At 31.5% G+C, this 11054-nt stretch overlaps 1 protein-coding gene and 1 long non-coding RNA gene across 2 annotated transcripts in view; one reads left to right on the forward strand and one right to left on the reverse strand.

Annotated features, from left to right (window-relative positions):
* Pcl (polycomb protein Pcl) overlaps nt 1-11054 on the reverse strand; it is a 31068-nt gene continuing 20014 nt past the window's right edge. Inside the window, exon 10 of the mRNA XM_085946779.1 lies at nt 1-1966. Coding sequence (XP_085802905.1) covers nt 1472-1966 — 495 coding nt within the window. The 3' untranslated portion in view covers nt 1-1471. The remainder of the gene's footprint in view (nt 1967-11054) is intronic.
* On the forward strand, nt 3687-5437 carry LOC147071846 (uncharacterized). The gene is made up of 3 exons (XR_015070607.1): nt 3687-3772; nt 4121-4326; nt 4751-5437. It is a non-coding gene; the product is annotated as an uncharacterized LOC147071846 (long non-coding RNA).

An 11054-nucleotide genomic window follows, 5' to 3' on the forward strand; every position in this document is an offset into this window, starting at 1 on the left:
ATATTAGTTTGTGCCGGAATTTATTCTTGTATGTAATACACTATAAACATACCACAGTACATATTAATAAGGTTTACAACTTCGGTACAGTTCATTTATGTTGGACAAGTGCGAATGTGTGGAGCAACACATTATAACCCCCGTATTGCACCCTTATTATTGCAATCTAATACATATGCCACTTTCATTTGAGGCTGACTGTAATTTACTAAATGTAGGAATAACTTTTCACGCAGCGAATTGCTCCTTTACAAAATTCACCTACATGAATTCATTAGGCATGTGAAGTATTATGTATTGCCTTTTGGTTTACTAAACAACGAGTGACACGTTAACCTAACCCTTTTAAATATTCAGTAATATTAAAAACAATTTCTCGCGCTTGTAAAGACTTTCCATAATCCCCCGATCGAGACAGTGTATTGATTCAAAATAATTTATAATATTGGATTGTGCACAATGAAAATCGCGTGCACTGTGAACAAAATAAACATAGTCAACGCCAGCGATATATTAATTATAGCCCGCCCAACCTCGGAGAAATTGGATATGCGCACCTTATTAAATACTGGGATACCACATTTCCACGTATTATTTCAATACAAGATACAATTTGACAGAGAGGTTAATTTAAATAAATGCATATGAAATTTTACTTCTGGAAAATGACAACACGGAGGTTATTCATCAACAAAGGGTGTATAATAATCACTAATAATTCATCAGACAGTTTGAAAAAAGGACAGCTCAAAGCGTATCACATTTGAGGAGAGCCATTCAAAGTTGTTGGCAGTTGTTTTTTGAAATAACTTCTTTTTTCTGCAGCCAGATTTTGAGAAGTTTTTGTGGAATTCTTTTTGCTTTATAATAAATGTTATATAATAATGTATACACATTTAAAACAAAACCATCAAAATTAGACAGGTGGGATTTTGAAAAGAATTAACTAGACATAATGATAGATTTCTTCAATCCTCCCACTTTATAAAAATAATTCCAACTCTCGATTGACACGCTATCTATTTAGTCTATGTGCAATTATTATATTAATATAAGATGGTCCAACGTTTTATATCCAATGCCGACTATGGAAATCGCATAGGAAAGACATATGCGCCGCTTTAAACAATAAAAACATTTGTACATTACGACACTGCGTTCACAGAGTCCGTAAAACAACCATACACAATAATTTAACCGTATTACATCATCAGCGGACAACAGAATATTATTAGGACACTTCCAAGCGAACATACACAACAATATTACTACAAAACAGTCAACGGAATCAAATTTAATAATGTATTTCTCTCCCTGTATTCCGCAATCCCCAAAATGAAAAATCAAATAGACTTTGGAAAACTCAAACGGACTCCCGCTGTTCGCTGATCAATTGGGAACAGTCATCGGGTGTCACCACTCATACGCGAAACGAACGAATAAGAATTATTTAAAAATAGTTTCTAAAACGCTAGGAGGCGTGCGCCTCCCAATCGATGAGGTAGTGCAGGCCGCCACTGTCGGTGATGCGTCTCGCCAAGACAGAAAACTTCTCCCCGCTAGAGATGCGGTTGGCCGCGCCGAAGTAACTGCGCACTGAAGTCTTGAGATCCTTCATAGCATCCGCCTGAGCTGCTTCCCCTACACTCGCCCCGCTACCGCTCTTGAACGGGCTCATCTTCTGGGGCGACAGATTCAGACTTCTCGGTCCGCTCCAATTCAGAGCGGAATTGGAATTAGCTGGAGAGTTAAGAGTGCCGGCGAGCATTTGAAAGTTAGCGTTCGGGTTGGCTGTAGAACCCCGCCTGCCGTCCGAGTAGTTCTTCTCTTGTCTCTGGCGGAGGCAACGTCCGTTCTGAGCGTGGTTCGCATGTGCCGCTGCTTCTAATTTGGCAATTTCTTCGAGACCCAGGGATGAACGGAGAGATTTTTGTCGTTCGAAAGCGCCATTGGCTACCGATGGATTCTGGAAAATATAATAAGATATTTTTCATGATTAACCTTTTCTACTCAAAATTTTTTTTATAGGTACATACCACTCACTCGAGACTTATTTCCGTAAAAAGCATAATTTCAATATAAAACATTTAATTGATGAAAAAAATGTAAAAAAAAAATTTTTTTTTTATTATTTCTGTAAATTAGATTTATAATGAATATACTGTACTTATTTTTAGTTTATTTATAATTCTTCATTGTGTAGTATTTCACAAAGCAATCTCCAATATGTAATCCTGGCTTATCACAGAATCGTAATGAAATAGCGGTATGTGGAGAAGTGGCTATAAAGTGTAATCGCCCATACATATAGTTATGACTGTAAATATGATCCAAATGAATTGCCTTCAAATACACATGTAATATAAGCGGCCGTCTCGTAAATTTCCTAAATTAGTTTCGGGCTCATAACAACTCATTCCCAGTGCGGTACATATTATCAAAAGATTTCTGAAAAAATAATAAATCGATACGTAATAATTTTCATTTGACTCATTAGAGTATTTCACATTATATTTGTAAGGTTCCGAATCGGCATAATATACTAGTAAGTATTGTCATCAAAAACAGTCTATTCAAATATAAAACTGTAAACTATACGAGACGCCCCTGCGCAAGCGAGAACCAATAAAAAATATAAACACACTTCAAAATCATGTGTGACAAACACTTCAGTTCACTCTAGTCTGGGAACGTTCAATAAATAAAATTTATGTGACAAAAAAACATTGCTTGCAAGCGACGACCTACGAATAAAAAAACGAGAAGATTCCGATAAAAATACTATGTTGAAATTACGCACGCAGTATTCTTTTGCCGACTTCTTTCTCAGATAAATGTAATAACCTATTATTATTCATTCTAACTTGATTGATATCGCATTATAAAAATTTCTGAAAATATTACAAAAAATGACTTTATAGATATAGTATAGTTTATACTATATCTATAAAGTCATTATATAACTATATACACATATAGTTTTTCAATTTGTGTATGAGTCAGGGTATGGACCTAATAGATAGAGCAAGTGGCATCCATTTCTCGTAAAACCAAAATCTGTTAATACAAACCTCTACTCTGTAGAGGCCATAAATGATCTTATTAGAATCGGACATGGTCGAAAAAAAAATATATGTAGAAATATAATTTATTACTGACACATCGACTGTTTAATCTGCAAACCAGCCAACTGCACTTTTGACAAAAATTAGATTATGAAGACATTTTGTTATAAACTCACACAAAATTTGGAACTCTTAAGGGCACACATGCTTACCTAGAGTTTCTGTTTTTTCATTTAAAGTTGAACTATGACATTGAATACTAGGTATGATTTTTAAAGTGAAAGTGATATTATGTTACATCTCTTTTACGCATGCTAATATGATTAAAAAGTTTTTCTTTCTCTTTCTGTCACATTCGAATTTGATTACCAAAGTTTAAACATTTACTATGCGTATTAGCTGACGTGCTTCGTCGTTTACAAATTATAACATGAATTTAAAAAATATATGTATTTATAATATTAAATATATTTTATAATGTACACAGATTTTTTTAACAACTATATTATATATACTTTTATTTATTTGTCGCATATTCAAAATGTTCTTGCTATATTAAAATCTTTTTTTTAGCCGGCCAAGTAAATCCGTATTTTTGGCCATAGACTAATAGAAAAAACTCTCTGCTGTCAGATTATGTTGATAGCAAATTGCAAGATACCTAACGAAGGAATTGTGTTTTATATCAGGAATAAGAAACACTATCTGTAAGTACAATATTATGTTATTTATTACTGTAGTAGTATTCTGTGTGTTTTGCATATATTATTCAAGTGTTAATTTATTGTTTTCTTAGTCTACATTAGTTGCGTGGTTAGTTTAGAGGTTATTGCGAGAATGCCTGTGATTTCATATTTATTTGTTTGATATAATCTAAGGCGTTCTAGTTGTTATTAAACATGTTACCTACCTGATTACTTTATTTTAGTTAATCAATCTTTTTTGATGCTTTGTATTATCACTAATCCGTTTTAATTACCATTCTTCAAACAGTCGCACACTATAAAAGATTAAAAATCACACTATTAACAGTTCATATGTTATGTTTTTTGCAGATGGAGAAAATGTCTACCGAGATCTTTGCTTGTCGACGGTTTCATATGAATAAGATGGAATGAAATAAATCTTTTAATTAATAATGAAATAAATCCAACTTTCGGCGTACGATCCGAACATGGCGTGATTCATATAATATTATTTATGACGTAGACCATCAAGCATATATACCCATTTTATAGATTTAATAGTACAATTACAAAAGGTAAATATAAAGTGACTAATGTTTGTAACCTATAGCTATGTCTATCTCGCATACATATTTAAAAAATAAAACAATTTTATAATTACATTTTTGCACTAAATTTATTATCGATAATGATATAAAAGTTGCTAAATTGATTCATAATATTCTAAAATATAATATAATTTTGCATATCAGTTACTTGTATCATATCAGGTATGTCATTTGGTAGAGCTTACTCTCCAAGTCTTTTCTTTTTCATCCTCAATATCACTTTGATATTAGAAACATTGTCTTTCTAACACCATTTCAAAGACTTTAAGTTTTCTAGATGCTGTATATTAATTCTTCTCTTCGGCTATATCTGCATCTTAGTTGCAGCATATGGATACAATGCGGCGCCTCCAAGAATCTCTGTCACTCTAGTTTTTTTGCATCGTTCCAGGTCATACTAGCAGCCCGTAACTCCGCCAGATATGCTATATAGATAGTATTTAGCGGCCATCCAGGACGCCGGAATCCGGTTGGCTTGAAGAACAGGCAAACCAGATTGGGATTCTCTTCAGGCACTCGCAGCACGTGGCCGGGCCAGGTACAAAGTTGCGTATTCACTCTCAACGTGATGCGAGGCTATTTGGTGCGTTCTTTTATCTCCCGTTACTTCTAAAATTACCGCACACCCAGTATCCGTCGTAAACATCTGTTCTCGAAGCTCAGTATACGGTTGCTCGGAGCCTTTGTAAGGTGCCATGACATAAAAACTAGTAAGATATTTAAAATAGCTGCTAGAATGAATACATTGTTGAAAGGAAATGAAAACTGATAATATGATATATCAATTAATTTGTCCATCTGAAGTTGTAGATATCAGTTAATAATTATGTGTTATACCAGTAATTAAATGCTGACTTCAAATGAAAATTGACTATTAAATATTGAAATAATATATTACCAGTTTTGATTTTTTTAAGTACTATACTATATCCATGGTTCATATTACAATGTCATAGTAAAACTTAGAAGAATAAAATATGTCGTAAGACGAAATCAATCTTGGGGTTTTAATATAAGTTAAATAAATAGTACACAGCTAATTTGTTATTACTTTGAATACATGCCATGTCTTTACATCAATAAAAAACAGAAAAACAATTTAATAATGTATAAATATTTATATAAGACTTAACAACGTCTAGTTAGACATCTAGTTAGACACGATGACCTCCATTTAATTTCCTCTTATTTTAAAATTCACCAAGATATATCCTAATAAGTAGGTAAGTATATTACATTTGTACATATAATAAGTAAATCAAGTACTTAACATAAATAATTATACTGTAAAATTAAATTACAATTGAAGCAGTATATATGGACCCCACAGAGTAATTAACAATATAATAATTTATATAATTATATCGGGTATATACTATATTGACACATTTTAATGAAGTCTATTTTTCTTGGTACCTACGTTCAATGATAAATGTTGTTTTATATTGTAACATAAACAATGGTAATATGCATTGATCTTTCTGATTTTTAAACTGTGATATCTATTTTATATATCTATTGATTTCTATGTGTATTATTGATACATTATTTATTTCAAATACAATAATTTCAAAACTAACAGTAAATAATATATAGAAAGCGTCATGTTGTTTAGTTGGAACATCTACTAGGAAATTCCATCCAATCCAAATTCAATTTTTACCAGGTGGGTACTTGTAGGTCAGTTATTTTTGGAATAAAATGAATCCCTTAAAAAATATGAAATAAGAATAGAATGATAAATATTTGTGAAAATTTACCAAATCAACATGTTTAACGTGAATATTTTCACACTAAAATGATAAATATTGTTAAGAAAATATACACAAACAGTTCATTCAGAAGTTATGACGTTTAAAAGATCCCGCGAGTTAACTCGTGCGTGGCACTGATCATGAGGTGATATCAGTTATAATCATTTATGAGGAATGGTTATAAGCCATTGGCACAACCAATTTGGTTTTTGACCTTGAGAACAAAATGTACTTTTTACACGGAACCAAAACTCACGGCTGCAGAGACGAATGCTTATACAAAATATGGCGCAGTGGAATCGCCAGCAAGATCAGGTATCATTATTTAGATGTAAGTATACATATTATTTTGAATTTCATAAAATTACACTCGTTCTGGGTGTCTCGTAACAGTAAACTATATTAGTAAATTAGATATATCTTGATGAACTATAAAATAGTGATGTAATATAGACTTGTTGAAAATATATTAAGCATAATAAAATTTAAAATAAAAATTTAGAAATTCAGCCTTTCTGGTTCTCTAATATTCATAGATCTACTGGTTCTGGGATCTACTATTTCTGGCAGTAGACAATTCATATAAAAGTGATATATCTTTTTTTCAATCTTTTCAATCCAAAATGTCTCGTCTTTTTTGATTAATTCTATTTTAACAGGAAAATTATGTCCCGTCCAAACTCCAAATAAAGAGACATCTTTCTTAGTAATATGAAGCTGCCCCTGAATCTGGAAGTACCAATCGTGATTTTTATCTATTACCATATTCCTGTCTTTATCTACTTTCCAAAATTTAATTTTTTTCTGTACAATAGCTTCATCTGCACTTATTCCAGCAGCTGAGAAAGGACATTTTATTTCAATAATTGTATCATCATCGCTGATGCCATCTGGCGTTGCACCGATAAAATCATACACATCATCGATAAACAATCCACATCTCTCAATCTTAATCCGTTCTTGTACACTAAGCTGTTGTAAAGCTATTGATTCATTTTCTTTACCATATTTTACCGCTTTCACGTTGGCTAATGATTGGCTATATAATAAACGTTTTACCAAAGGCCCAAATTTTGTATTTTCTCGCCGCTTACACACCTTACCAAAAACAGAGGCAGTAAGAAGGTTTCGTCGCCTTTCTAGCCATTCTGCACATTCAGATTGTAATACGGTGCGTCTTTCTATATCCCTCCTCTCATAGTTTGTCAGTTTGAGTTTTTTCAAAAAAGTTTCTTTTAACAATTGATATTGATTTTTGTCCATATCAGGTTTTTGGCAACTCTCTCCATAATCTGGATTAGATAAAGGAACAGTATGTATTGGTTTTCGCCAAGATTTTCCTATTTTTTTTTTATTTATTTTCAACCTTCTTGATTCTAAGCGATTTATGAAGGCTTTTGGGCTATTTTTATAAACTTGTTTTTGAATTGTGCAATGTAACTTATTTGTATTAAATGCGATTACCGCCGCTGCACATCGTCCCATGTACGATTGTCTTTGAGAGTAGTTAATTCTCTTGCCGCCTACAAATTTTGCAATCATGTTATTAAAAGATTCTGAAATATTAGTAGAAAAATTATAAATTAAACTTTTTGAATTTAGCACCAAACGAGAATTATATATCATTAATTGAGAAAATAGACTGCATTCTTTTAATGCTGGTACATAATTTACATCAAGCATGTCCTCTGTATTTGGTTCATTTGTACAAAAATATGGTAGACAAGAAGTATGGTCTCCAAAAACATGGTGCGGTCCATTAAATAAATCTTTTTTCAGAGCGATAACCTTTTCTTCGAAAGTACTATCTTGTAGTTTTCTATACTTGATTGCACCTATGACGGCTTTCCGCAGACGTCTTTTTCTTGACGCAATGATTTTTCTTACATTCAAGGGATATCTTGTGTCTTTGGTTAATGCCTCTATTTTGCCACAATAATTTCTAATTAAATGGTTTTTACATTCAACTTTCTCGACAGTTACATTCGGATAAGGGTGACAATCAAGAATTTTTTTGTATGTGCTGGAATCTCCATCAGCAATCAATTTTGAATAAATCAATCCATGTGTATTAATAGATTCTTTAAAGCCTTCTAATATTGCTGTAGATTCCATTCCACCTGACGGACCGGTATAATTTAAAAAGCATTTATGTTGTTGAGCAGGGATATTTTTATTTTTAGCTTTGGCGCACAAATCGCAATATTTATTTTTCACTGACATGTACAAAATCTTTCCGGTTCTTTGACCAATGATCGTGGCAGCGCCAGATGCTGCGGAATAATTGCATCTGTATGAACGTTTCGACCAACAGCCGTCTGCAACAACTGATATCATGGGAATACCAGAAGAATCGACGTCACCATTTTCGATTGCAAGTTGTCGCTCTTCTTTCGCAGCGTTTTCCATACTCTTATTTTTGGTTTCTTCAAACCACTCGTACACCTTCTGTTGACTCTTTCTGTATGTTCTTGCTGTAATCGATGGTACGTCAATTGCTGAACACATTTCTTCCAGATTTGAAAATCCACTGCCGATACTGATTATACTGGATACAAATGCGTCACACAGATTCATTTTGTTTTTGTTCATTTCAGTGGTATATAATTTTAATTTTTTACCACAAAGTTTACATTGAATAAAAAATGTACTACTAAAGTTATCCCGATTTTCCCCAAAAATTTCTAAATGTGATAAATTACAATTAAATGGAGAATCATGGTGGCTAATTAATTGAAGTTGTTGGAAAAAATATGAAAAGTCTATAATTCTACGGCCTTCTACACGGAATTTAGGGCTTGAATCTTCAATTTCATTTTCTATAATAAATTCTTCGTGTTCGTGTTCAAATGTGGGATGAAATTCTGGTTCAGGTAGTATGCTTTGAGGATTTCCATGCTCAGGCATAGTCTTCGGCAATATATCAATACTATAATACATTCAAAAATATTAGTTTAGTAGATAGTTAACAGAAAACAAAATGTATAGCTGCTATTAATTATTGTACCAGATTATAATTTTTGTCACAGACACACTAATTTCGAATAAGACATGGCACAAACATAATATAAAAATAATATAAGTACAAATGATCATTATACTTAATTGTGTGTATTAATAAGTAATACGCAAAACTTCCTTTTGCAAGATAAATAAATATTGTGAACCAAAATTTTCTGTGAAATGTGGTTTTTTCAACTATGTATAATTATGTCAAATTATAAAATAATAATTTCAAACCTTTGTGTTTTTAATGTATTAATATTTCCATCTTTTCTCCTACGTCTTTTTTTGGAACTTCCAGCCATCGGATAGTGAGTTCGTGGCATTTTTTGTAAGTACAATCGATATAAATAATTGTGATAATATTGTTAGGTACCTATGTCAAAAACCGAGGATGAAAATTTCGCATTCCCGCTGAAATAAATGACGTTCATAGTATTGCCAGGCTAAACTTTCGAAATTAAAGTTAGTTTTTAAAAAAAAAATTACATTGGAAAATATTATGTAAGTACAGGCATCCATTATTATGTTATTTGATGAAAGTATTCTTTAAAATCATCTGTATTATTATAATCTCGCAAATTCATAATTTAGTAAAAGTTAAATTTTCTGTAATATAAACATCAGTAGGTACCTAACCTATGTTGATTCATAATTTTGGCTAAGTAAAAAATATAGATATTTTTACTTCGCGATGTGTTTGGGGTGTTCTAAATTATGTAAGTATGTTTAATAACAAATGTGAAATTCGTAAAACCTCATGTGTATTATTTATTAAATAAAAATAGTAAAACTAATAGTAGATACAAATGGTGAAAAACTTCATTCTCTTATTTACTAAAATATCAATTCAATAATATTTTAGTAGATATGGCAATACTGGACGACCCGATATATGTCACTGAAATAAAATAAAATCTATCACAATTTATAAAATACATACCTACTACAATCATAATTATTTTGAATGTAGAGGGAGATAGTTATAGAAAGGGACAGAAAACTGATTGCTATGTTGCAATATTAGGCAAAATAGATTGCAACAGTGTTAAAAATTATAATGTATGATTTAGTATGACATAACGTAGAATTGACGCAAATACAAATTTCTTCAGATTTTTTTTTGTTTTGTCCTCAAATGTCAAAATATGTTTTCCTTTTGAATAATATGTTCGAATTTGTGTTTGTTTCGCCTATTTTTGTGTTCAATTTGTAGCATTCACTTTTATAAACATATTTTTGTACAATACTTGTGTGTTGGCGTATTTTTTTGGTCATATAAAGTTAAAATAATACCAGCTAAAGATTCCATACATCATACACCAATTCGCAGGTGGGTCTGGCGGATATCAAGATGGTCGAATATTTCGTGGAAACAGTTGTTTTAAAAAGGTCTCTATTTAGTATTACAAATTTATAACTAACAAGATATTTCATCATTTATTCAATGATTAATGATAAACCTTCTGATACGTAGCTTTATATTATTTCGTATGTCTATAATTGTAGCATATTTAAATAACAAAATGTCCACTCGCTTCCATTAGATTTAGAACCAATAGAAACTGCAAATATTATAATTATACTGAATATATTTTACTACATTATGTTTTATAACATTACAACTATCTATAATAAATCGTTTGAGATAATAATTAAGGGAAAAATTTGTCATCATCACAGCCTATTAATGTCACAAAAATATGGCTTCGTTCTCAATTATCACGTTTCACGGTTTCAAAGAATATTATTTTACGTCATAAAAATACTTTATGTAGTTATCAAATATTTTACATAAATATTTGACGATGAATAAGCTTCATAATGATATAAATAGTTTTTCTACAAATCTTACGTACTATTCAGGCTTAACCTCTGAAAATACCAGAAAATAGCTGACATGGAACACCTTCCCCCTTAAACCTATAAATAAATGCG

The sequence above is a fragment of the Rhyacophila brunnea genome, unplaced genomic scaffold (assembly GCF_057557595.1).
Source record: "Rhyacophila brunnea isolate RB1 unplaced genomic scaffold, BYU_Rbru_1.0 scaffold_2, whole genome shotgun sequence".
Taxonomy (NCBI): Eukaryota; Metazoa; Arthropoda; class Insecta; order Trichoptera; family Rhyacophilidae; genus Rhyacophila; species Rhyacophila brunnea.